The sequence below is a fragment of the Anguilla rostrata genome, chromosome 2 (genome assembly GCF_018555375.3).
Source record: "Anguilla rostrata isolate EN2019 chromosome 2, ASM1855537v3, whole genome shotgun sequence".
In the NCBI taxonomy this organism is placed as follows: domain Eukaryota; kingdom Metazoa; phylum Chordata; class Actinopteri; order Anguilliformes; family Anguillidae; genus Anguilla; species Anguilla rostrata.
The window spans coordinates 61,422,249-61,449,513 of record NC_057934.1 but is presented as its reverse complement, the minus strand read 5'-3'; the positions used below and the strand labels follow the sequence as shown (position 1 = coordinate 61,449,513).

General features: G+C 49.8%; 1 protein-coding gene across 1 annotated transcript; it reads left to right on the top strand.

Annotated features, from left to right (window-relative positions):
• Window positions 1-22: 22 nt before the first annotated feature.
• On the top strand, window positions 23-26,604 carry cc2d1a (coiled-coil and C2 domain containing 1A). Its single transcript, XM_064323419.1, has 30 exons — window positions 23-201; window positions 1,095-1,182; window positions 2,850-2,976; window positions 3,393-3,505; window positions 3,610-3,831; window positions 4,474-4,780; window positions 5,493-5,602; window positions 6,640-6,712; window positions 8,257-8,358; window positions 10,031-10,158; window positions 10,896-10,968; window positions 12,032-12,162; window positions 12,562-12,658; window positions 12,798-12,970; window positions 13,378-13,500; window positions 14,090-14,148; window positions 14,752-14,881; window positions 15,261-15,297; window positions 15,716-15,898; window positions 16,923-16,981; window positions 17,119-17,170; window positions 17,645-17,744; window positions 17,915-18,005; window positions 18,295-18,480; window positions 18,807-18,862; window positions 22,210-22,282; window positions 22,946-23,072; window positions 23,554-23,630; window positions 24,405-24,452; window positions 24,566-26,604. Exons 2-30 carry the CDS (start codon window positions 1,126-1,128, stop codon window positions 24,596-24,598), a joined length of 3,147 nt encoding a protein of 1,048 aa, XP_064179489.1. The 5' UTR covers window positions 23-201; window positions 1,095-1,125; the 3' UTR covers window positions 24,599-26,604.
• Window positions 26,605-27,265: the final 661 nt, after the last annotated feature.

Here is a 27,265-nt window from a genome sequence, read left to right as displayed (position 1 = left end):
AGCACGAAAATTCCCGTTGTCCGGGGAGACAGAGTAGGAAGCAGGAAGTAAATGGCACAATATTTTTGTCGTGAAGCTGTTGTAGGCTAGATTGTTAATGGTGTTCATAATCAATTGTAGTTTTTGGTGATTACGTGCCTTTAATTCAACACAGAGGAGAACCACTGTGTTGCAGGCAATACTGGGAAACTTATGATTCGGGTAAGCAATTTCAATTAAGTTAACTGGCACCTTACCAACTAATAGACGTAAGCTAGCACTGGCTAGCTGGCAGTTCTGACATAAGTAACAGCCTCCTAGCTAACGTTAGCTATGTGTCAACTTGTGGGGAGTGCTATGCTGTCACAGGGTTGCTAGTCTATATAACTAACAATAGTTAACAACCAGCTAGCTGTCTAACGTTTCCTAGGTCTGGACATGACAGCTTCATAAAGTTAGATATTTGAAATACGAATATTAATATGCAAGCTAACGTTAAACTGGGTGAATTAGCTCAAGATTTCTTTGCATGAAGTACATGCCAAGCTAGCGTTTGCTAAACTGACTAGCTAAATGTGTTTACTACTGTTAGCCAAGCCGTGCACCTTTATCGTGGTGGGTGAAACGAATAATATTTCAGATTATTCCAGGCTATTTACTGATGTAGAGCTAACGTTGGACTACTGTTCCAATCTAAAGTGCTGAGTTTGTACAGTTTCATGTCACGCAAGTCGTAACGTCGTTAGCTTGTTTCCTATGGTGTCCGTTTGTGTGAACGCAGCGTTTGACCATTCTTTGCTAACTTTTGCACAGCTAGCTATGACGTCAACCCTGTAGTAAACCGGCTAAGCTGGTGGCGGGTCTGTTTCTATGATAAATGTTGCACCTCTTTTGACAACTGTTATTGTAACACAGGCTTTTTAGAATTGCACATACTCCAGCTGTTCATCAGTCAGAATTCCCCATGGCTAACTTTGTAGTATTTCTGAATAAGCCGATTCTGACGAGGATACTTCAATCTTTATGATTGCCAGAAATCACCATTTTAAGTCCAAGGCATTGTGAAATTACTGTGGAGTTTTGCCCCACACATCTTGAGTGATTTGTGTTTGCAGTTCTGACCCGGTTCTATTCGTTGGTGTCTCCATGAGCCGCAGTCGAAACGCCCCGGCCCGGGGCCAGGGGGCTGCCAAGGCCAGGCAGGTAATCCACCTTTCGTTTCTCTTGGTCCCTCTCTCTCCCCCACCCTCTGTCATTCTAGTGTCCATTCCTGGCTTTACCTTTCTCACTTTGCGTACAGGGTTTCCCATGGGTCCTTAAGAACCTTGAAACACTCAGATTTTGAGTGGGTAAAATTCAAGGTTGTGCAGGCAAATGTATGTTTTATGGGATTCTCATTGAACTGATTTTATGTGTGGCTTACATGTAAAACAGAAATCCGAACAGGTGTTAACTCATTCTCATCAGCAGTCTGTTTTTTCCCCTGAAACACACTCTCTCAGTGACAAAACCGGTTGCAGGGACAGAGCTGGATATTAGATCCACAGAACCCTGTCCATTTTTTGTAAATTCTTTAGATCATTCATTTACAAGTAAACTTCTTAAAAACTCCTTGAATTTTATATTTTTTTAAATACTGCAGGAACTCTTGTGTCTTCTCTACCTATATCTCTCTGTCTTTCCCTCTCTCAACCTTCTGTCTCTCTCTCTCCTCCCATGGAGTCCACACAGACTCTGTTATCTATTACGGCCATTTTGTGCTGTGGGGTTTCTGCCAGAGCTGTCAGGCTAAAGTATACTGTTTGGACTGCTACAGTGCAGATTTCCTGTCTGACATCGGTGGTAGAGTTTTTACCTTTTACCTATTTTAATTCACAAAATGATTGAATGTGAAGCTGTAAAAACAGCTAAATGAGTTTTGGGGGTAGGTAGAGTCAATGTACCCCAGATAAGGTACTGATTTTGAGCACATATTATCATATTTCACATTTCTTCAAATATTACTGACCCCCAGAGTTGTGATGCTGTTAATTTAAATACAAAGAAATAGAACAATACTTGCTTTTATTGGTCATTCGGGAGAGGCTCGGAGTAAAGCACCACGTAGAGTCCTACTGACCCCTCCGCTGAGTACCCAAGACCCCGTAAGCCATCAAGGTCTTCTGGGTCTCAGCAGCCTGGAACACTAGGCCTGCTTTGGTCATGGAAGGTTACATTTTTATGGCCCTGGGGCAGAGTACAAACAGGCATGGAGCAGTGCATTATGCTGTTGAGCACCCCCCCCCCCCTACTGTGTGCCAATGGTTTATTCCCTAATGACCACTGTCACTCCCTCCTCAATTATTTATTTATCGCCTTTTTTTCCTGGAAGAACCCAATGCTTAACCCCCATTTCTTTTTTCCACAGCTGCTATTTGCCGCAATAGTCATTGTTCAATTTGAGGATTGGCGGATTACTGACTGTTATTGACTGTTTGTCTGCATTGCGCTGACGGGGCCACACTGTTCTGTTTTCATTTTGCCCATTTTTAGCTAAAACTGTTTAGAGTGTGTTATATTTATTTGCTTAGTGAAGAAAGATGGAAATTAGCTGGCAGAAGTGTTTTTTTTCTGCCTCCACTTAATAAAAAATATGTATATAATTGCACAAATGCTGGACTATAGCACAAATGAAAACATTACCTCATAGTTATTTGTACACAATTTACAAGGAAGTGGAGTGGATACAGACCCAAGGGTGTTAGGTTATGAATGTAAAATATAGCAGTTCTGCCCCATCCATACAGTGATGCTTTTACTGTTGTAATGAAGCTGAATGTAACTTTGGTATGCATGAGTGACGTGTCGACTTGCCCTCCTGCTCCTCCCAGATGGGCCTGCTGCTGGACCTGGATGGGGGCGCGGACCTCGGGGGGGATGACGGCGCCTTGGAGGCGGAGCTTCTCTCCCTGGTGGGAGGCGGTGGGCAGCCAGGGGGGAAGAAAAATGGAGGCAGAGGTGAGTCTTCAAGCATTCGCATAATTGTGTACTTACATTTGTTTATTTTAGCACACATTTCTTTACTTGCACTTTATTTAAACACACATTTATTTACTTGCACTGTTAATTTTGACACATTTATTTACGTACACTGTTTATTTGCACACACACGTAATTACTTCCATTCGTTATTTTAACACACATTTACGTACTTGCGCTGTTTATTTTAACACATATTTCTTTGGTATGTTTCAAATAAAAAAAGCAAATAAAAGTATGCATACGTGTACACACTCATATGTGGGTGCATTTACAAATGCAAATTTAAAAAATACCATATATTGCCCTACCTTGCTGTTGATGGAGCCCTGCATGGTTTAACTCGTATGTAGTTCGTAGCTGTCGGTAGCACACGTCTCCTGGCTTCTTCTCAGCTCCAGTGCCGATGGAGGACATCGAGCGCATGGCCGCCCTCTGCATGAAGGACCTGGACGAGGATGAGGAAGGAGACGATGATGGGGACTTGGAGAGCGACGCAGACCTATTGGTAATCTTAAGCCTCGTACCGTGTGCCCGTCATGCCATTCTTTGTAAACCGGGCGCGATGCCCTCCGACAGGGCGCCAGTGTGACGTGCGCCCGCCTCTTTTAGGCGGAGCTGAACGACGTCTTGGACGACAACGAGGAAGAGGAGAAGCCCGTCTCCCCGCCCCAGACGAAAGCGCCCGCCCCGTCCGGCGCTCCGCCCCCCGGCAGCTCCGGCGGGCTGGAGTCCCGCCTCGTGGAGCGCATCGACATGTACCAGGCCGCCATCGGCAACGCCAAGGCCGCGGGGGAGTCCAGCAAAGCGCGCCGGTACGACCGGGGCCTGAAGGTGAGGAGGAGGAGGAGGAGGAGGGGAGCTCCGTAAACGCCCGCTTCCTGCGGCTGACTTAAAGCAAAGCTGGCGTTTCATCACGCTCAGAGTGAGGGAATGTTCACCAGGAGGTAGCGCCAGGCTAACAGCCGCTATTTTCATCCTCGGTTTTATTAATTTGTCGCAGTTAATTAAGCGGGTGACCCAGGGCACCCCCGGGAACTTGCGAGCCCAAGAAGATTTGGAAAGCAGCTGAAAGTGGGTCCTAATGGGTGTGCTCTGAAAGGGAGAAAGCAGGAGCAAAACCTGCACAAAATTCAGCCTTCAGCGTTTTAATGGAAGGAGAGCTGGCATTCAGGTTGGAAGTGCAGTGCCGCGCGTGGGTCAGGGTTGTATAGACCGCTGCGTTTGTAGTTCTCTACACACGACCCTTTGTGTAGACTGGGAGCTTTCGCCTTTTTTTAGCGGCTGTGAAATTAAGGGACCTGGCTTTTTCTTTTTCTTCTTTTTTTTTTGAACTGCACCGGCCCTGTGACCTGGTGCTGCTCTGCTGCATTCGAACCTGCTCTGCACTGCTGTCACCTTTGGCGCTATGCTAAATGAAGCTAGCAGCTGTGCTAAATGTTCCGTCCACTCTGTCCCCCGTCCTGCCTTTCCCAGACATTGCAGTCCCTGTTGTCGTCCGTGAAGAAAGGAAAGCCAATCAACGAGGAGGATATCCCACCTCCCGTCGCCACGGGCGCCAACCCCGCCCCCGAATCTCAGCCTGAGCCTATCAGACGGGTGGAACGGCCATCCTCCGAGCCTGCACCTGCCCCTCCAGTCAATGAGAAACCCCTTCGAGATGCACCAGCCCCGCCATCCAGACCGCAGCTCCTGACGCCTCCACAGAAGACTTTAGCCGTGACCCCAGACACGCCCCTCATCTCTCCTCTGACCCCCAGCCAGCCGGACACTCAGCATTCAGGTACTCCGGCCCACGCACAGCGCTCTGCTTACTAGCCCTCTGAAGAGTAGGTTTTTTTCTTTTTTTGGAATGTTTTTTTCCAAATTCTACATCAGCATTCCAGAACTCACTTTCTTTCTATTACCGGTAGTGACTGTGACGTCAGCTTAAGAATGTTCAGTTAAGAACAGCAAGTCCAGTAAAGAACATTCTGATCACATAAATTATGTGATCTCACACCTTCAAGGGTTAAAAATGTGCTGTCGACTGGCTCCCACGCTGGGCATCTGGCTGAAGCGCTAGCTCTCTTTGCTGTGGTGCGCTGCCTTGGTCTGCGTCAAGTCCTGATCTTGCCAGTGCTAATTGTGGGAGTTAGTGGTAATTGTGGGGTGTAATTGGCCACATCATCTCATGAGGGGTAGGGGGTTGGGGGGGGGGAGGGGATTTAATTTGGCAGCACATTCATGCAATAGTGCCTTCTGTGATCATTCAGACAACTGTGGGGTGTACAGCCCTCATGGAAGGAGCATGTTGGGCCATTCAAAATTTTCTGGCAGTGCTTACCCATGGTTTTAAGCACCATGCAGATGAATCAGCCACTTTTGTCAGTCACGCCGCTCGCTATCGGATATGTGAAAGTGTCTGAAATAACGCAGCGGAAACATTGTTTGCGTGTGCTTGTGTGTTTGTGTACGGCTGTGTGTGCGTGTGTGTGTGTGTGTGTGTGTCACAGAGGCTAAGAGCCTGGTTCTGAGCAGACAGAGGGAGTACAAACTGGCCGCCATCCAAGCCAAGCAGGGCGGAGACACGGACCTGGCCAAGCGTCACTACCTGACAGCCAAGGTACAGCCGCCGTGTGGCACTCTACAGGGCGAAACAGAGCTGCCATGGGGATGGGCGTGGCACACTACAGGGTGAAACAGAGGTCGGGCTGCAGAGGGGATGGGCGTGGCACACTGTAGGGTGAAATGGAGCTGCCATGGGGATGGGCGTGGCGCACTACAGGGCGAAACAGAGCTGCCATGGGGATGGGCGTGGTACACTACAGGGTGAAATAGAGGTCGGGCTGCAGAGGGGACGGGCGTGGCACACTACAGGTGAAATAGAGGTCGGGCTGCAGAGGGGACGGGCGTGGCACACTACAGGGCGAAACAGAGCTGCAGTGGGGATGGGCGTGGCACACTACAGGGCGAAACAGAGCTGCAGTGGGGATGGGCGTGGCACACTACAGGGCGAAACAGAGCTGCAGTGGGGATGGGCGTGGCACACTACAGGGCGAAACAGAGCTGCAGTGGGGATGGGCGTGGCACACTACAGGGTGAAACAGAGCTGCCATGGGGATGGGCGTGGCACACTACAGGGTGAAACAGAGCCTGGGGCGCAGAGGGGGCAGGTGTGGCACACTACAGGGTGAAACAGAGCTGCAACGGGGATGGGCGTGGCACACTACAGGGCGAAACAGAGCTGCAACGGGGATGGGCGTGGCACACTACAGGGCGAAACAGAGCTGCAACGGGGATGGGCGTGGCACACTACAGGGTGAAACAGAGGTCGGGCTGCAGAGGGGACGGGCGGGGCACACAACAGGGTGAAACAGAGCTGCCATGGGGATGGGCGTGGCACACTACAGGGTGAAACAGAGCCCAGGCCGCAGAGGGGGCAGGCGTGGCCACAGAGGGGACAGGCGTTTACACTACGTACCCTCAGTAAAGCACAGCCTGGGCCCCTGTACACATTCTGTTAATTCAGCTGTCCAATGGGCTGCTGGTCTCCAGGAGACTATTATGAGCAGCGTCGCCATGACGATGTGCTGTGACATGCTGTTGTGGGTAACACACAGTGAATGCTGTGAGGTTAAGAGGTTCTCTCGTCCCTCTCAGAGGTTAGACGTGGTGGTGGAGGCCCTGGACAGAGGAGAGCCACTGGACATCGGCGCCCTACCGCCCCCTCCTGGTCAGTACCCATTATTACGTCAGTCTCAGGTTGTAGTGCACGGACACTCAAAACAGGTCCTCAAGGCCAGTAGTTCTGCTGTTTTTCATTCTTCCACACTAATCAGGATTTAAACCTGGGACACCAGGTGAGTTAAATCTCTGGCCAATCAGTGGCATTAATCAATAAATGAATTATCAGGTGGAAAAGAAACCAGCAGTGCTACTGGTCTTGAGGGCCTGTTTTGAATATCTCCTTTCTCAGGGTCATTTTTTTCCTTCTTTTCTTGAACACGAGCAAAATCACTACTGTTTTATTTCATTTTAATTTGCATGATGTAAATGTCAAATGAAAGATATAATTTATCCAGTGGTTTCTGTAAGCACATGAATTGGGTTGAATGATAAATACTTCAAAATTGTAACGGCTCCAGTTTTTTTCACGGTTGAAATATTCAGGCGGTTGAACCAGGGGATTGGTGTCATTTTAAATCTTATTCGAATTTGATCAGTGGAATAAAACGGCGAAACTTTACTCTGACCTGCTTGCGGTGTTCCGTCATCAGTGTTTCATTCACATGCTTCATGTGTGTCTGTTCATGCATTGGTTCATGCAAATGTTTCAGCAGGAGACAGACACGCAGCCCTCCCCCCCACCCCTCCCCTGTTAATTCCACATGCCCCCCCCACTTCTTCTGCGGAAAACACTGCAGCACCCAGGCCTTTTGTAGTCTGCGCTTTAGTTTTTTTTTTTTTTTTTTTTTACTTTCAGGGAGTAGCTGTACTGAGTGGTATTTCACGTAATTGCATCATAATTGTAGATGAAAACCACATAACCGAGGAAACTGAGATGATGATGATGCTGATGATGATAATGATGATGATGATGATGAATACAGTATCAGCGAGACCCTCAGTTTTACTGATAATGCAGTATCTGACACGCTTTTAACTCTCCTGGTTCCGCTAGCACTCACCCTGCGCAGCAGCCTGGAATAAATCCTGTTTTCCAGTGCCGTTTCCCAACAGGCCCGATTAGCATATCAGCCTTATGAGGGAGATGAATCCCCTGATCAAGTCAGGCAGTCGTGGCCGATTCTGAGGTTTTGCTCACACAGATGGAACATGCCTGCTGTCGGAGTGCCGGGCGGGAGAGAGCGCTGTCTTTGCCCTGTGGTGTGTGTGTGTTGCCGTGTTGGGCGCTTGCTGAACACGCAGGGCTGCGCTTTGCGCGGAGCGTTGAGTGCGTGGCGTTGGGCGGAGGTTTGCTTTGTCTCGGCGCCCCTCGCTCAGCGCCTGGCTGTCTCCACGGCGGCGGCGGCGGTTTGTGAAGGCCGGGGCGATAAAGAGCGGAGGATTCCGCCAGTGAAAGGGGGTCGGGCTCCTTTGATGTGGCTGAAGCGGGGGGGGTCTTCGCGGAGCGGTGCGGAGTGCGGAGCGTCTCGGGAGGGGTGGGGGGGGTGCGGTAATGAGTAGATTAATGAGCGGGATAGGCACCGCGATCCTTCCCCGTGTCCTCTCTGAAGTTTCCTGTTTGATCCTGGTTTCAATTCCCTCGTTTTGCAGGAGACACCGTGGCAGAGAGCCCGGCTCCACCTACACAGCGCTCCTCCCAGCCCCCCGCGGCAGCCCCCGCAGCCCCTGCAGCGCCCCCTGTGGCCGATGCTGGTAAGACAGCATTTTTCTGAATGTACATGCTGTACAAAATGTGTAATGAGTTTTATTTGACATTTTTGTTTGTATGTTTGTGTGTGCATATACGTGCATGTATGTGTCTGTGTAGATGTACAGGACTGTGCAAAAGTCTTAGGCACCCTAGGTTTTAAAATATAATATATATATATTTGGTCTTGGATGTTTATTTTTTGTTTTCTGCATTTGTGTGTCAGTAGAAAAGAGCAAATTTGAGATTTCCAAACATGAATTTTCCAAAAAATGAAATTTTAGATACATTTTTGTATTTTGTTAAATAAAGTCATATTTTAAGTAATAGACTACTTCTCAAATAAAAACTTGATCAAGGGTCTCTGGGATTGCCTGGAGAGCCAGAAGCAAGCGAAACAGCCAACATCTGCAGAAGAACTGTGGCAAGTTCTCCAAAATGCTTGGAACAACCCACCTGCCGATTTTCTTATAAAACTGCAGGACAGTGTACCTAAGAGAATTGATGTAGTTTTAAAGGCGAAGGGTGGTCACACCAAACATTGATTTTATTTAGTTTTTAAATATTTACTGCTCTTTATATTATTTTTTAGATATTTATAACCTTCCATTTCATTATTTTTGTGAGCATCTTAGCTGTACAGCATTTTTTCACAGGTGCCTAAGATTTTGCACAGGACTGTATGTGTTTATATATCTTATGTCTGTGTGTTTATACGTCTTAGTTATGCCAGTGTGTTTGTATTTTTACAAATGTATTTATGTATGTCTGTGAGTGTGTATATGTATACATGTATGTGTGTGCATGTATATGTATATATGCATGACTGGATGTGTTTGTGTGTGTGTATATACATATGTGTGTAATGTGTGTAGGTAATGTGTAAATATATGTGTGTAATGTGTAAATGTATGTTTGTGATGTGTAAGAGTGTGTAATGTGTAATATTGTGATGTGTAATGTAAGATGTGCGAATGTGTAAAGTTGTATGTGTAATGTATGTGTTAATGTGTGAGTGTGTAATGTAATGATGTGTAGTGTATGAGTGTATGATGTGTATATGTGTGTGTGTAATGTGCATGTGTATGAGTGTATGATGTGTATATGTGCGTGTGTGATGTGCATGTGTATGAGTGTATGATGTGTATATGTGTGTGTGTGATGTGCATGTGTATGAGTGTATGATGTGTATATGTGTGTAATGTGCATGTGTATGAGTGTATGATGTGTATATGTGTGTGTGTAATGTGCATGTGTATGAGTGTATGATGTGAATGTATGTGTGATGTGTATGAGTGTATGATGTGTAATGGTGTGTGCAATGTGTATGAGTGTATGATGTGTAAAGTATGTGTGTGTGTGTAGAGTGTATGATGTGTATGGTGTAATGGCATGTGTATGAGTGTATGATGTTATGTATGTGTAATGTGCATGTGTATGAGTGTATGATGTGTAATGTATGTGTGATGGCATGTGTAATGTGTATATGTGTGTGTAATGTGTATGAGTGTATGATGTGTAAATGTGTGTGTGTAATGTGCATGTGTATGAGTGTATGATGTGTATATGTGTGTGTGTAATGTGCATGTGTATGAGTGTATGATGTGTATATGTGTGTGTGTAATGTGCATGTGTATGAGTGTATGATGTGTATATGTGTGTGTCTCCCGTCCCCAGCTCTCCCAGCTCCTCGCAGTGTGGCGGAGGCGCTGCAGCAGCGCATGGACAAATACAAGGCAGCTGCCGACGGCGCCAAGAGCAAGGGGGACGACCGCAAGGCCCGCATGCACCTGCGCATCGTCAAGGTAACGCCTGCGCAGGCTGGGCCCAGTGCCGTAGGTCCATTACAACCAGAAACCAGCCATGGCTGGCCTCATCCAGCCTAGGGTGGAGTGGTCTGAAGTCACACAGCCAGAGGCTCACAGGTAACCAGCAGTCAGGGAGAGACACACTGATCAGTGCTAGCTTTCTCCTGTAGTGCTGGGTGGCTGTGTGGCCTGCAGGGGATCAGTGCTAGCTCTCTCCTGTAATGATGGGTGGCTGTGTGGTCTTTAGTGGATCAGTGCTAGCTCTCTCCTGTAATGCTGGGTGGCTGTGTGGCCTGCAGGGGATCAGTGCTAGCTCTCTCCTGTAGTGCTGGGTGACTATGTGGCCTGTAGGGGATCAGCACAAGCTCTCTCCTATAGTGCTGGGAGGCCTGTGGCCTTTAGGCCTTGTGTTTAGGCCCTTTATTAAGCGTTTGTGTGAGTGCTGTGAGAAATGAGGGGGGATATTTGAGGGAAACAGACAGCGCTAACGCGCGGGCTGCACACTGCCTGCAGGCTAGCTGCTCAGCGAGACGGCGACAGTGATGGATGCTTGTAGTGATAACGCACTGTCACGCAGACACATCAGCGCGCTGGGAGCCGTAATAAATCCCCCCCCGTTAGCCGCGAAGCACACCGCCGTCGTGTTAATTTCCCCGCGGTCCGCGCCCTGCCCTGCCCTGCCCTGGCCCGTCTAATGACGCTCCCGCCCGTGTGCTTCTGTCTCTCTGACGCAGCAATACCAGGACGCCATCAGAGCTCAAAAAGCCGGACGCCCCGTCAACCTGTCGGACCTGCCCGTGCCTCCCGGTAACCGTCTGCCCGTCTGTGTGCCCGTCTGTGTGCCCGTCTGTGTGCCCGTCTGTCTGCCCGTCTGTGTGCCCGTCTGTGTGCCCGTCTGTGTGCCCGTCTGTGTGCCCGTCTGTGTGCCCGTCTGTGTGCCCGTCTGTGTGCCGTCTGTGTGCCCGTCTGTGTGCCCGTCTGTGTGCCCGTCGGGATCGTCTGTCTGCCGTCTGTCTGCCCGTCTGTGTGTCCGTCTGTGTGCCCGTCTGTGTGCCCGTCTGTGTGCCCGTCTGTGTGCCCGTCTGTGTGTCCCGTCTGTGTGTCCGTCTGTGTGCCCGTCTGTGTGCCCGTCTGTGTGCCCGTCTGTGTGTCCGTCTGTGTGTCCGTCTGTCTGTCCGTCTGTGTGCCCGTCTGTGTGCCCGTCTGTGTGCCCGTCTGTGTGCCTGTCTGTGTGCCCGTCTGTGTGTCCGTGTTTTTGCACGTGCATTTTGTGTCCGCTTCCGCCCTGCAGGGTGACCCTTGAGGAGGTTGTAGCTTCATAAAGTTTAGGAAAAGCCCGCCTCGTTTTCAGTGGTCAAATATCCCAATGTCTTCGAGAATGTGATGCGAATTTTCCGAAAATAAAAAGAGAAATTTTTTTTTAACTTTATTTTACAGTGATGTAAATTCATCCGTCTTTTTTAATAATGCTCTTTATGTGGTTTTTTAATAGAGGGAGACATAATGTAACATTCTCAAACGAGACGCAGCGCAAGCTATCGGCTTACTTAGCGTCAGTCCTCAGCCGAATTCCCGCAGGCGCGTCTGTGAGTGATTCACAACCGTGTCCCGCTGTCGAGACAAAGACATTCCACCGGCATCGCAAGAGGCTTCTGAAACAGGGCCGATGCGTAATGGATAAAACGCGATGCGTGCATCCTGAACGCGTCTTTCTGAAAGTCGCAGACGACGAACGCGACGCATCGTCCTGAGGGGGGGGGGGGCTGGGGGGGCGGGGGGATCTCTGTCTGCGGTGACTGCACGCCTGTTACGCGCCACGCTCACGCTGTGACTCGTTTGTTTGTCTTTTTGTTTTTGTTTTCTTCCTCAGGATGTCCGCCGCTTCAGGGCGCTGAAAGCGGGGAGCAGAACTTCATGGGCGTCCTGGAGAACGCCATGAAGCTGGCCAATCAGGACGCAGATGCGGAGGAAGAGGACGGGCCAGAGGAAGGAGTGGCGAAGGTAAGAGGTCCACGCTTGAATACGAAAAATGACCCCAGCGCAGCCAGCCACAGGAACGCAAGGACGTCACAAAACGTCCGACGGACGAGGCAGATTTCTCTCTTATGGTGGGACCATTTACATTAGTTACACAAGCAGGAGGAGGGGTCATGCTGTCTCAGCTAGATGTGAGAGCGTCATCCCCGCAGACTCCGGTCCACCAACACAAGCTTAGCCATACATGTTTTTTATACACACTAAAATCTTTGCACTGGCCCAGACAGGAGCTTGGGGTAAAGCAGGCACGCTGAACTTTAGCAGGCGTTACAGACTCTTGCAGAGGCACTGGAGCATGTCCGCAGCAGCGTTTGTGACGCAGGTTTTCCCTCTCGTTCTGCTTTCTGGCCCCTCCCCCTGAAGACGGCGGTAAGGCCCGTTGCCCAGCGAGCGAAGGCTCCGGCCCCCTCCCCGGAGACTCCTCCCGCCCCCGGTCAGGGCTCTAAGCTGGGGCCTAAAGGTGAGCGTGGGTGGCCAGGCGTGTTGTGCCGTGTGTGAGGCCGAGGGCAGTGTGTGTGTATGTGCGCGTTTGTGTGTGCCTGCGTGTGGGTGGCGCGCGGTGCTGTCCGCTTGCTCTGATGTCACTTCCTGTCCTCCAGCCCAGCAGCAGCTGGACTTCCTGCAGACGCGCAGGCAGCAGTTCATGCGCGCGGCGCTGCGCTCCAAGCAGATGAAGGACATGCAGGGAGCCGCGCTGCACCTGCGCCACGCCAAGGGCCTGGACGCCATGATCTCCGCCGCCCAGGGCGGGCTGCCCGTCGACATCACCAAGGTAACGGGGAGCCTAGAACGAGAACCCCTTCTTTTCATCCTGTCACCTCCCCTCAGTATCGTATATCATCAGGGCCACAGGAGGTCTCGGTGTAGCAGATGGAGACAAATATGTAGAGTTTAATTAAAACCCCTGAGGATTTAATGTATTTTCTTACGTTGCTGCGTTACCTCACACCATGTTATCTTTTCCCTGTCTCTCAATTTCCTCGTTTTTTTCCTCTCCATCTGCATGCTTCAAAATCCCCTTTCATCTTCCTCTCCCTCTTCTTCCTCCTGTTTTTTCTTCCCATTCTTGCACATCTGCCTGTACCCGTCCCGTCTCTGACCCGTAATCCCCAACTGGTCCTCTCTCTAACCCGTGATCCCTAACCCGTCCTCTCTCTCTGTCTCTCCTTCTCCCTCCAGGTGCCCAGTGCTCCAGTCTCTGAGGAGGACTACTCTCTGGCTCAGTCCCGAAGCTCTCCGCTCTCCCCCCGCACCTCTGAGCAGTACGCCCAGCTCATGGACCACCTGCGCCAGCAGCATGAGGTCAATCCAGAGTCACACCACATCCTGTTCATACAGTCACACCGGAGTCACACCACATCCTGTTCATACAGTTACTCCAGAGTCACACCACATCCTGTTCATACAGTTACTCCAGAGTCACACCACATCCTGTTCATATAGTCACACCAGAGTCACACCACATCCTGTTCATATAGTTACTCCAGAGTCACACCACACCCTGTTCACAGTGTCACTCTGGAGTCACACCACATCCTGTTCATATAGTTACTCCAGAGTCACACCACACCCTGTTCACAGTGTCACTCTGGAGTCACACCACATCCTGTTCCTGTTGATTATTACAAAAAATGGCTGGAGCACTACCAGAAACTCACTGATTGAAAACAATGATAATGTTTTCTTGTGAAGAGCAAAACCTTTTCATAGGTTTAAACAAGTGATTGACAGCTAACTGTAGCCCCTCCCATCTTTGTTGGTATAGTACCTCATTCTCCCAACACTGAGAGGCGCCCGCATAACACACCCTGCATGTGTACTCACATTAGCGGCCTGTCCGTAGCATACTCCTGGTAGCTCTGTTACCCACACCATGCGTTTCCCTCCACAGAAATGCCTGGGATATTCCCAGCAGTTCACCCACATGGGCAACGTCGCCGAGACGACCAGGTAAGCAGCAGCCAATGGCTCACTGGAGAGTGAGTTACTCCGCCTCTCCAGGCTCTCTGCTGAAAGCTCTGAGATCAGCAGTAATGCGCAATGAGAGGTGCCTTTCAGGACCTGGTTTGGGGTGAGGGGAAGTCTGTGTGTGGCTGTGTGCGTGCATGTGCGTGCGTGTGTGTGTGCGCATGTGCCTGTGCCTGTGTGTGCGTGCGTGTGTGTGTGCCTGTGTGTGTGTGTGCGTGTGCGTGTGCGTGTGTGTGTGTGCGTGTGTGTGTGTGTGTGTGTGTGTGTGTGTGTGTGTGTGTGTGTGTGCCTGTGTGTGTGTGTGTGTGCGCGTGTGCGTGTGTGTGTGTGCGTGTGTGTGTGTGCCTGTGTGCCTGTGTGCCTGTGTGTGTGTGCGCGTGTGCGCGTGTGTGTGTGCCTGTGTGTGCGCGTGTGCTGTGTGTGTGTGTGCCTGTGTGTGCGTGCTGTGCGTGTGCTGCCGTGTGCTGTGCGTGTGGTGTGTGCTGTGTGTGTGTGTGTGTGTGTGTGTGGGCCGTGTGTGGCGCCGCGCGTGTCCGTGCCCGCCGGTCGGGCCTGGTCGCGTGTGCCCGTGTCCGGTCCCTGTAGGCCGGTCCCGTTCCCCGCTTCCCCGGGAGGCATCAGCTCAGTCAGTCACCCGTCCCGTCCCGCCCCCAGACCTCACGCCGTCACAGCACCCGCGTCCCCGCCCCGCCTCCTGCCTCCGCGCCGCGTCCCCGTACGCCCGCCCAGACAGGCACAGCACATTTACATCGCTCCGCAGCCAAAGACACTTCATTTATACAGTTTTTGTAAGTCAAGGGTGACTCGGGTTAAGGACCTCCCTCAAAGGTAACATGAGAAAATGTTCTGTGACCTGGGATTCAGGACCTTGGCCTGTTGACCGCTGATGGAGTTTTCTAACCACTGTGCAGAAATTCAGTGCACACACTGCTTTCCGCACATGCTCAGTACAGTGCACACACTGCTTTCCGCACATGCTCAGTACAGTGCACACTGCTTTCCGCACATGCTCAGTATGGTGCGCTGACTTTCTGAGCCAGACTTCCACCTCACAGTGCCCCACTGTTATTACACGGTTGTAAGTTCTGGAGCAGGCTGAGTGGGCGGGGCTATCCTATCTGTTTGCCCTGGGTAACAGTGCCTGCTAAGTGGATGTAGTGTAATGTAATATCGGGTTCAACCTTGCGTTTTGGTGTATGTGGCTGCGTGTGTGTGGGTCTGAGACTGTAAATTTAATCTGCATATTCTGTGTTCCCGGACGGATGCGTGTGCCAATTCCCCGGGACACTGTGACTCACTGAGTGATACTGGCAGACTTTGGCCCCGCCCCTCCCCAGTCTGTATCGATCCGCTCATTTACAGATCCATACTTCCTGACAGATAGATTACCTGAGACGCACGGCCACTGCGGCGTACACACACTCGCAGGCTCGCACACACACGCGTCCTGACAGATGGATGTACTTAGAGTTGGAAGTGTGTATAACTCATCCGCTGCCTGACAAAATATCAGGAGCATTGCTTCAGTGACTGGCGGCGTCAAAATGAGAAATGAAAAATAACACTCTTCTCCCTCTCTTTTTCTGTCTTTCTCTCCATCCCCCACCCCCACTCTCCTCTCTCCCCTACTTTAACCTCTCTCTCTGTGGTGTATTCAGGATCTACCCAGACCTGACCGCCAATGAGCTGGTGCTGACCATAGTAAAGGGCATAAACCTCCCTGCGCCATCAGGTGTGTGTGCATCTGTGTTTTTATACATATGTGTGTGTTTGTGTGTGTGTGTCTGTGTGTGTTTGTGTTTTTGTGTGTGTGTGTGTTTATATCTGTGTATTTGTGTGTGTGTCTGTCTGTCTGTCTGTCCCTGTGTACGTGTGTGTTTGTGTCCCTGCGTGCGTGCGTGTGTGTGCGCACGCATGGTGTGTCGTGTGCGGGTGTCCCCGTGACGCTGTAAAACTGAAAGCCAGTCAGATCTCTGAAAAGCCCTTGAAAGACTTTTTGCCAGAGAAATGATGCATTACTTGAGGCCCCGCTGTTTGTACGACTGTGGGCCTGCATACAGCCTGCATACAGGTCCTGCCAGCTTTAATCACCTCAGCCCATCTGCTGCTTTCATGTGCTAAAGCAGCCAGTCACAGTTCTGCTTTATATAGCTCTGTTAACGCCAGTATTGTCGGAGGGCTTCTCTCAGTGGATTAATGAGAAGTGAGGCAAATGAGAGCCCATTAACATTAAATAGATGGGAAAAGAGCTACCGTACAATGCAGTGGCAGCGAACACATTTCACACAGGCCTCCTGCCTTTGAAACAACCAGTTCCCCAAGCACCACGGATCTGTTTGGCCGGCTGCTTTCAGGCAGAGCCGTCGCTAAATGTTTGTATTGATGCATTACTTTTAAATTAAAACGCTGACTTGCTTCAGTTGTCAAGTTTTCACACAGCACATATTTTTAAGGTTTGCAAATGAATTCGGTGAAAAGATGTCATCGGAACATTTTGCCTCCCCGCCGCACAGCACCCCTCGCTGGCTACTTTTCTGACCTGGTTGGCTGCTTAAATATTTGGGAACCCCCTGCTTTAAAATTGTATGTAGTGATATATATAACAGTATATATAACAGTGACATATTAACGTTGTGTCTCTTGATAAACAGATGTTTTTGCCATTATATATACCAGAATCTACTGCTTGTAGTACTGCGTACTGCCCTCTATGGCTGTCTGTACATTACTCTCTTTCTGTCTGTCTGTCTGTTCAGGAGTCTCTCCCAATGATTTGGATGCCAGTGTGCGCTTTGAATTTCCCTTCCCCAGCTCGGTAAGACACACACATACACACGTGCACACACACACATGTTCTCCTACTCTGCTGGTACAGAAGTGACGTATTTAAAAGTTGCACTCTGTGTGTAAAGATGCCCTCTTTTTTCCCTATCCTTCACGTATCCGCTCTAGGAAGATCCCCAGAGAGACAAGACCAACACTGTGAAAGACACCAACTGCCCAGGTACAAGCTCACTGACTCATTCTGAAAAAAACACCCAACTGACCAGGTACAAACTCACTGACCCATTCAGAAAAAAACACCAAATGACCAGGTACAAGCTCACTGACCCATTCAGAAAAAAACACCAACTGACCAGGTACAAGCTCACTGACCCATTCAGAAAAAAACACCAACTGACCAGGTACAAGCTCACTGACCCATTCAGAAAAAAACACCAACTGACCAGGTACAAGCTCACTGACCCATTCAGAAAAAAACACCAACTGACCAGGTACAAGCTCACTGACCCATTCAGAAAAAAACACCAACTGCCCAGGTACAAGCTCACTGACACTCTGACACATTACACCATTGCACTGGAATGCGCTACTGACACAGTGACACACTAAGATCTTGTGCTAACATAATAAGGACCACTAATTTTAGGTTGTGATGTCATTCCTTTCTCTGCTCTTTGTTGCTGTCTCTGTCCAGAGTACAAGGAGAAATTCAAGCTCAACATCAACAGGACCCACAGGGGCTTCAAGAGGGTGGTGCAGACCAAGGGCATCAAGTTTGAGGTCATCCATAAAGGGTGAGAGACAGCGTGTTGCGTCGGGTCACATGTCCTGTGTGTCTGTTGAACTCTCTCTCCCCACCAGGAATAAAGACAGTCATTTTTGTATATGTCTGGCTGTACTGATGGTGTGCGTGTGTGTGTATGAATGTGTGTGTGTGTGTGTGTGTATGTGTGTTTCTCTGCAGTGGCCTGTTTAAGGGTGATAAGGTGGTGGGGAGCGCACAGCTTAAACTGGAATCTCTGGAGACGCAGTGTGAGATCAGACAGCTGATCGAGGTGAGAAATACGCCATCGTACACACACACACACACACAAACACACCATCAGTGAAGATAACAGATCCACACACACACCATCATCATCATCAGACAGATCCAAACACACCCTTGCGTACTAGCAAACAAACACACATGAGTTCTGACATACCAGTGTGTGTCTGTGTATGTGTTTTAGTGTCTGTGTGTGTGCACACCCATGTGTCTGCGTGTCCGTGCGTGCTTGTGTGTGTGTGCGTGTGTGCGCGTGCGTGTTCATGCTGTTCATGTGCTCGTCTGCGCTGCTGCAGGTTCTGGACGGGCGGAAGCCCACGGGGGGGCGCCTGGAGGTGCGGGTGAAGATTCGGGAGCCGCTGGGGGGGCCGCAGCTCCACACGGTCACGGAGAGGTGGCTGGTCCTGGACCCCATCACAGAGCCCCCCCCGAAAGAGACAACAGGCAGGAGACGAGAGCAGGGACCCCCCCACAAAAAAGAGGTGTGCTGGGTGTACCTCCTGATCTCCCACCGTCTGTTTCTGTATCATACAAAGATTAAAACACTAGTCGTCAGTAAGAAACCGGAAATGCTACTTTTGTGACGAGTCTTTTAATGAGCAGTATATCTATACGATTACTACCGAGATTAATAACATTATTTATTTTTTTAAACTGAAGTGAACGTTATTTGTGAACCATATTTGAAGAACATCAGGATTGTTTGAGTTAATAATCCGCGTTCTGTGGGAAGCGTTATATTTACTTTACGCTATGTTTATATTCAGCGTTATGTTTATATTTACACTTTTTTCCCCTCGATGAACAGTCTGTTGGTTCTGCTCCGAAATCTTCACCTCATAACGACCACGGGAAGAACAGCGGGTACGTCTCTGTGTGTCTGTCTGTCTGTGTGTGTCCGTGTGTCTGTGTGTGTGTCTGTCTGTGTGTGTCCGTGTGTCTGGGGCTAGTCGCGTGTGGTCCGTGCTGACAGTTTTGTCTTCTGTTCGTGTGGTCTAGCTCTGTGGTGTCTGTGTTGTCGTCCTGTCTGTCTGTGTGTCTGTCTGTCTGTGTCTGCCGATGTTTGTGTGGTGTCTGTCTGTCGGTGTGTGTCCGGGTCTGTGTGTCTGTCTGTGTGTGTGTGTCTGTCTGTGTGTGTCCGTGTGTCTGTCTGTCTGTCTGTCTGTGTCCGTGTGTCTGTGTGTGTGTGTGTGTGTCTGTCTGTGTGTGTCCGTGTGTCTGTGTGTGTGTGTCCGTGTGTCTGTGTGTGTGTCTGTCTGTCTGTGTGTGTCCGTGTGTCTGTGTGTGTCCGTGTGTCTGTGTGTGTGTGTGTCTGTCTGTCTGTGTGTGTCCGTGTGTCTGTGTGTGTGTCTGTCTGTCTGTGTGTGTCCGTGTGTCTGTGTGTGTGTCTGTCTATGTGTGTCCGTGTGTCTGTGTGTGTGTGTGTCTGTCTGTCTGTGTGTGTCCGTGTGTCTGTGTGTGTGTGTGTTTGTCTGTGTGTGTCCGTGTGTCTGTGTGTGTGTCTGTCTGTCTGTGTGTGTCCGTGTGTCTGTGTGTGTGTCTGTCTATGTGTGTCCGTGTGTCTGTGTGTGTGTGTGTCTGTCTGTCTGTGTGTGTCCGTGTGTCTGTGTGTGTGTGTGTCTGTCTGTGTGTGTCCGTGTGTCTGTGTGTGTGTCTGTCCAGGCCAGGCCAGGATGGCCAGGCTGACACGCCCTGCACATTGATGGCAAGCTCCTGGTACACAGTTTCATCAAAGACCCGACAGCAGTCCGATTTGATCCTGTTCACATGCAAACGAAACATTTATTTGGAGTTTTATATCGGTGCTAACGGGACAAACGGACAGATGGCCAGAGAGGTTAGCGCTCATTCTGAGCTGAATTGTCTGACTCCTCGTGTGCTACAGTCAGCCAGAGTGAAGCGCGTGGGGTCAGGGCTGGTAGAACACTGGGAGCAAGAAGGGAGAGTCTGCCTGAGGCCGTCCTCCACTGTCATCGCTGTGTCATCACTGTCTTCATTCCATTTCATGCTCTCTTTTTCTGATCCCCAGCTCTGAATCACTGCTGTCTCTCTCCCTCCTCTCTCTCACACTATCACTCTCTCGCTCTCTCTCTCTCTCTCTCTCCCTCTCCCCCTCCCTGCCTGTCTCCCTCTTTCTCCTCTTGCTCCTTCCCTCCCTCTCTATCACCCTCTCTCCCTCCCTCTCTCCCTCCTGCCTCTCTCTCATGTCCTCATCTCTCTCTGCCTCTTTCTTTATCTCGCTCTCTCTCCGTCTGTCCCTCTCACTCCCCCTTTCTCTCTGTCTCTCTTTCCCTCTCTCTTTTTTCTCTGTCTCTCCCTCTCTCTCTGTCCCTCTCCCTCTCTCGCTCTCTCTCTCCCCCTCCCTGACTATGTCTCCCTCTCTCTTCTCTTCCTCCCTCCCTCCCTCCCTCCCTCCCTCTCTCTCCTCTGTGCTCAGCCATGCACTTGGCCTGGTTATGACAAATAAAAGGATAAGATGCATAAAGGCTCCCAAAGCCCATATCTGGCTTTGAGGGTACAGGGTGAAAGATGTTGTGTGATAGACAGACAAAAAAAGAAGATGAGTAAGAAGGAGGGGAGGGAAAGAGGGATAAAGAATGTGCCCTAGTTGCCTCTTGTCTGGCAGCTTTTTGTCTCCCTGTAGTGAAGATCATCCATGCACACACAAAAAAAATAATCCTGAGCTTTACAGAACCAGAACCACGCCCCAGTCATCCACAGTGACCACCTGTCACAGTCAAAGCAAAGCTGGGCCAAAACCAGCCCAGATGAAACCCCCGAGACTCTGAAATATAGGAGCTGTGCGACAAAGAGAAGCCGGTACTGACAGTGAGAGAGTGAGAGAGAGGCTCACGACACGCTGCGCAAAACAAGCGTTTGCCCACGCTGGCTCGCGTGCGATAGCCACGATCGCTACATCGTGCTACATGTGCGATAGCCACGATCGCTACATCGTGCTACATGTGCGATAGCCACGATCGCTACATCATGCTACATGTGCGATAGCTGCATTCACTACATCGTGCTACATGTGCGATAGCCACAATCGCTACATCGTGCTTCAACATGAGAAAAAAAACAGTGACGATGTCTAATGGCGTGGGAAGGAATTTAAGGATTTGTGGAAGAGGGGGGAGGACTGGGGGGAAGAGAGAAATATCAGCGTTCGCAAGAAATGACAGAAAAAAACAATCTCAGTCTCGTTTTAATTAATTAGTAACGTTATTTCTGAGCAGTCATCTGCTTGTGGCTGCAATCAAACTTCTCTGCCTTCAGACTTCTTGTGGAAACGGGATGGGGGGGAGGGTGCGTCTTACTCAGTTTTACATGCATTTTTCAATGTGATGAATTGGCATTGGAAGACAACATGATCTCTGAATCGGTCAGAGTGCCAAACTGCAGCAAGCACTTATTATTCATTCATTCTGAAAATTATGCTGTGCTTTTTTTTTTTTTTTTTTTAATACTGAGGATAATTGCGGCAACGCAGCCCAAATAGTTTTTATAGTAGTTATTCAGCTGCATAATTTTAAGTCAAGGGAACAATGAGGAGTTCTTTACAAATGGCAAACAGGCACGCGGTAATTGGATCTGTTGTAAAAAGACCGAAGGCTGCTGAGTGGCTTGTGCCGTTAAGGCTCTGTTCTAGAGTGTGCACGGGCCGCGCAGTCTGGTCCTGAATCCAGGCCATGTCTGTGTCAATGGATGGTGGTTCTTTGCTCTTTTGGAAGCCTCTGATAGAGACTGAAGGAGGAGAGATACTGTAGCTCCTGTAGGTTGATGTGAAATTGATCTGCAGCGTGTCAGAGCAGAGAGGGGCTAACTCTGGCATCGGTGTAGGGTCAGGGCGTTCCCCTAATCAAGGAGTCCCCAGCCCCGGTCCTGCAGACCCACATGCCAGGGTCTTGCTGGTTCTTGTTGTTGCTCAGCACTCAACCCTTTGCAGAAGAAGTTTTTTGGAATGTTCTTTTCAAATTTGTAAGTTAGTGTTCTAGAACTCCATTGCATTCAGCTTCCAGGAGTCACTGTGACATCAGCTTTAGAATGTTCAGCTAAGAACATTGTAATCGCATGCGATCTTACACATTCATGAGTTCATTGATAAAAGAGAGCACGTTCTTCCACAGTCGACTCACTTGGCCTGGTTGCTGGGGAGCAGCCCTGAGGACCTGCTCTGTCTGATCACTGCGGCCCTTGTGTTTCTCTTGCAGTCGTCCCCCTCCCCAGTACAAGCTCCACAGCTTCAAACTGCTCAGCTATGACAAGGAGAGGCTGGACAGTAAGGTGTGTTTCCCTGTGTGCCTGCTGTGCTTCTCTGTCTTAGGCATACTTGTGTGTGTGTGTGTGTGTGTGTGTGTGTGTGTGAGTGTGCATGTGTGTGTGTGTGTGTGTGTGTGTGTTTGCAGATCAGTGTGTGGATCTTCACACTGTCTCTGGTGTGTATGAACTGTGCCTTCACTGTCCTGGTTCAGCAGCACACTGACGGCCATTTTGAGGGGTAGGGTGGGATGGTTTCCCCACAAAAGTGGGAAAATCCTGCTAAAGCTTCTGGAAAGGGTTCCATCACCATGAAGGAGACACTTTCTGTTTTGGGATTAAGAGCTCACTGGAGTTCCTCTGTGTGTGAATCCTGTTTGACAGAGGGTGTGTCACGGTGTCAAAGACTATCATTTTTTGTGGTTTGTGTGTGTGTATTGGCTGGGTGTGTGTGTTTTGTCTGTAGTAGCTGTGTGTGTATGTATATGTGCGTGCGTGTGTGTGTGTGTGTGTGTGTATTTGTGCGTGTTTATGTGCGTGTATGTATGTGCGCGCGCGCGTGTATGTGTGTAAGGTGCATACGTGTGCGTGTGTGTGTGTGTGCGTGCATGTGTGTGTGTGTACGCATGTGTGTGTGTGTATGTGTGTGTGTATTAGCTATGTGACAGGTGTGGTTCTTCTCTTCCTCAGATCACTGAGTACAAGAGGAGCAGGAGGGATGTTCCTCCAGACCTGCTGCAGCAGCACAGGGAGCTCAGCCACCGACTGCAGTGGCAGAGTGCACAGCTAGAGAGAGCCTCTCCCAGCCTGGTGTCAGGTACAGCACACACACACATACTCACACACACACACACACACACACATACTCACACACACACACACACACACACACACACACACACACACACACACACACACACACACACACACACACACACACACACACACACACACACACACATACCACACACACACACGCAACTGCACACACACCTGTAGAGAGAGCCTCCCTAAGGCTTCACTCCTGTGCACCCTATCTCTACCTCTATGACCTCCACACTTCAGTCATTCTCACCCACTCTTTGGAACTGCTTTTCTTTCTTTTTTTTTCTTTTTTACAGCTTACAGAGTGTTTTTATGTGAAGGCTGAGGTGTGACAGATTTTCTCACTGTTGTGTTTTCATTCTCCTTTATCTCTCTCTCTCTCTCCCTCCCTCTCTCTCCCCCCTCCCTTCCTCTCCTCCTCCCTCCCCCTCCCTCTCTCCTCCCCCCTCCCTCCCTCTCTCTCTCTCTCTCAGAGTATGAGAGGGTGTTGCAGCGGCTTGTGCAGGGTCTCGGTGAGGGGGTGAAGAAGTACTCCAGCCAGGGAAACAGAGTGAGTGGCAGGAGAGGAGAACCGGCCCCTTAGCGTCATGGTCTGAGGAGCGCTGGACTCAGAGCGTCCCACAGCAGCGCAGTTCAGCACGACACTCTTTCTGGCACCTGCCAGGTCCCGCACCGGGACGCCCGCGCCCCTTAATTACATGCTCTGATTGATCGGGGATATTTGCATAAAAGGGGGTGTGGGGTAACGATCACACTGGTGGCTGCAGCCGCAGGCCCCGTCGCAACATTCAGCATGGGAAACCATGGGACACCATGCATTCGTGCATTTTTTTAAAATGCGTCAAACTCGTAATGCAGTTTGAAAGCGGAGGTTGGCAGTAGTTTCTAAAACAAAAATTTTGTATCGAGATCATTTAATTCAACTGGCTCTTAAAATGTGTTCTTTACTGCTACTTTTCATACGTTTGCTCCCAATTTTGAACAAATGTAAGCCATCACTGCAGCATCCATAGTGACAGTGAGCACAAACTTGCATGCCCCCCCCCCAAATAAAAAGCATGTGTGCTTCGATCTGCAGTCCAGCAGGTGAGCAGGGAAGCCATTCATCCTGGCGGACTGTACCACACACAGAGCTGGCGCAGGGGTGTCGACCCGACCGCCCAGTCAGGCGGAGGGGAGCGGCTTTTGTACGGTGGCCCCGGGGGTACCCCTCTGCCCCTGGGCAGGGCTGTGGGCGGTTAGGCCGGGCTCCGTGTGACCCCTGACCCGCCCCGGCGCAGGGCGAGCGCTGACGTCGCTAACTCCGGTTCTGTGTTGCCTGCAGGAGGCGGCTAAGGAGGCCCTGGGGAGGATGAGGCTGGTGGAGAGCGAGGTAGGCCTGAGGCCCCGGCAAGTTCCCGCCCTTTCAGCGCGGCGGTAACGAACGCACGCGCGGCGGTAACGAACGCACGGTCTCACCCCACTCTGCCTTTCTGCTCCCTGCAGATGGAGAGCCTGAGGAGGCGACGCACGGTCTGAGCCGGGAGGGGCTGAGGGAGGAGCCAGGGAGGGGGACTGAGGCACGGGCTGCGTGGTGTTCACCACACACACACTTAGACACACTCACTTATACACACACACACACACACACACACACACACTTAGACACGCACACTTTTACAGACACACACACACACTTAGACACACTCACTTATACACACACACACACACACGCACTTATACACACTCACTTATACACACACACACACACTTATACACACACACGCACTTAGACACGCACACTTATACACATACACATGCACTTATACACACACACACGCACTTAGACACGCACACTTATACACATACACTTATACACACACACACTTAGACACGCACACTTTTACAAACACACACACACACACACTTAGACACACTCACTTATACACACACACACACTTAGACACGCACACTTTTACAGAAAAACACACACACTTATACACACACACGCACTTAGACACGCACACTTATACACATACACATGCATTTATACACACACACTCGCATGCGCGCACACACACACACACACACACACACACTAATATATGCACACTCGCATGCACACTTATACACACACACACTCTCACACATGCACACTTATACAAGTACCTATATACACACACACCTCACACAGTCACAAGCATACACTCCAAAGAAATCAGAAAGACACTACATTCTGAGACCACTGACGCATGTCCCCACAACCTGTTGATATCTGCCGTCACTACACACTGCCACAGCTGGACCTCTTCAGCTGCCTCCTTTTCATATAGACAAAACAACCTGGGGACTAAAGGGACTAAAAAGCTGTACGTTATACTTTATAGTTTATTAAGGGCTGGTTGCACTGAAAGCTGGAATTGAAATGGTAATCTGACCTTTGCAAACTTACTGTAAAATATTAATGAAGAGAGGGGAAAAAACAAAATATATATATACACTCCTATTACACAGCAGCTCATATAGGATCTTAAAATAACAGAGATGTTTTTTAAAAAACTCTGCTGAGAAGTGTAAAAATGCGTCGGGTGTTTTTTTGGCGATATCTGATTCAAGGAGTCGGTCATCAACACCAGAGTCGATAGACAGAGACCATCTGGTCTGGGGTTTGTTGTGTGTTTAATAATAGCGAGCGTCTGAAGCGCTGAAGGTGAAATCTACAGTTAATCAGGTGGATGTGAAAACGATGTCATATATAGCATAGTGAGGGGTTTGCTCTAATATGAGTGTGGTTATGCAGTGTGTGTGGGAATATTATTTGGGGGGGGGGTAGGCCTTATCGACGGCACTCAATGCCCAGGCGAGACTCCTCTACTTCTGTCTTTGTCAGGCAGAGGGATCTGTGGACACCCTTATTCGACTTGTACATGCGTCTCCACAGCGTGCCAAGCTCGTTTTCCCACTTAGCCCCAGTCCCAGGGCACACCTAGTGTCTGCGGGGATCCATTACTCTATTGACCGCTTGGGTTTAGCGGTGGAGACTGATGAGTGTAGATTACAGTCGGGGCAAAATCTCTGCTTTCTCCAGCTCCCAATATGCATTTCGGTTTTTTTGTTTTGTTTCGTTTTAAATCCTCATTTCTGAACTGAATTTAACAGATAAAAGTCCCAAGAAACCGGTCCCGCTGTTTTTCCCGCCCGGCTGGACGGCCGTCTCTGAATGCACTGCTCTTCTCTCTCTCGGGCTTCCACTGTTAGCTCTTCGTAATGACTATGCACAGAGACGCGTGTGACGCGCCTGCGTTTACAGAAACGGCACTGGCGGGCGACCCAGGATGCAGGCGCAGGTTCGCTGGAGAGCAGATAGTTTGTGTTGGTGCATGGGTCTGTTAGCAGCCCGCATGACAAAGTGCACCGTCTTCCTGATGTCTTGCTGTTCGCTGTGCTCCCAGCTTAGCGTCCGACGCTCATCTCGTCCTGGATTGCATTTCTGAAGCGTCTGCCGTTAAACGTGCATCGATATGTGTCCAGCAAAAAAAAAAGAAGGAAGAAAGACAAAAAAAAAAACACTAAGATCCATTGCTTGAAGATAAAGACTTATGAAGACTTAAATATTTTTATGGGTTTACTGGGTCCTGCAGACCAACTGAGTGAATTCTGGAAAAGCTGTGCTTTAGGACACTAGCATGAAATGTGGCAGGAGAGAATGGAATTGGGGGAGGGTCGTGGACAGGGGGTGGGGTGCTTTTTTTGTGTGTGTTGGGGGGCCTGTGATCCCTATGGCTCTGAGATCAGAGGCTGGTGCTATTCTTATTGGGTGAATTGTTTTGTTTTTCGATTGGACGCGGCAGGGCCAGAGGGCACCATCTTTAACCCTGCCGTGACAACGGCACTCAATAGAGCCATCATTCTTCCTTTTTCTCCTCTGCACTCTGCCTTTTTCTTTTTTCTTTTTTTTTTTAAAGGAATGCCAAATTTCCTCCTCCTCCTCCTCATCGGTCTCCATGCAGCTCTCCCACCCCAGCAGAACGGAGCTTCCCAGCGCTTTTCCCTGGAAAAAAAAAACAAAAACATATTGACACAGTGTAAATACTGCGTTGGTGTGGAGAAATGTGCTAAACGTGTGTTTACTTCTTTTGGGACAAGGAAAGAAAGTGCAATGTGGGTTCTTGGCACTCCTTGGATTTTTAGCACTCCAGACAGTGA

Bases quoted from the DNA above. Each gene is read 5' to 3' on its own strand.
- cc2d1a (XM_064323419.1), top strand. From the start codon at position 1,126: ATGAGCCGCAGTCGAAACGCCCCGGCCCGGGGCCAGGGGGCTGCCAAG. The intron at 14,149-14,751 runs GTAAGCAGCAGC...CGGTCCCTGTAG, and splicing joins AACGTCGCCGAGACGACCAG to GCCGGTCCCGTTCCCCGCTT. The intron at 16,982-17,118 runs GTAAGACACACA...TATCCGCTCTAG, and splicing joins AATTTCCCTTCCCCAGCTCG to GAAGATCCCCAGAGAGACAA.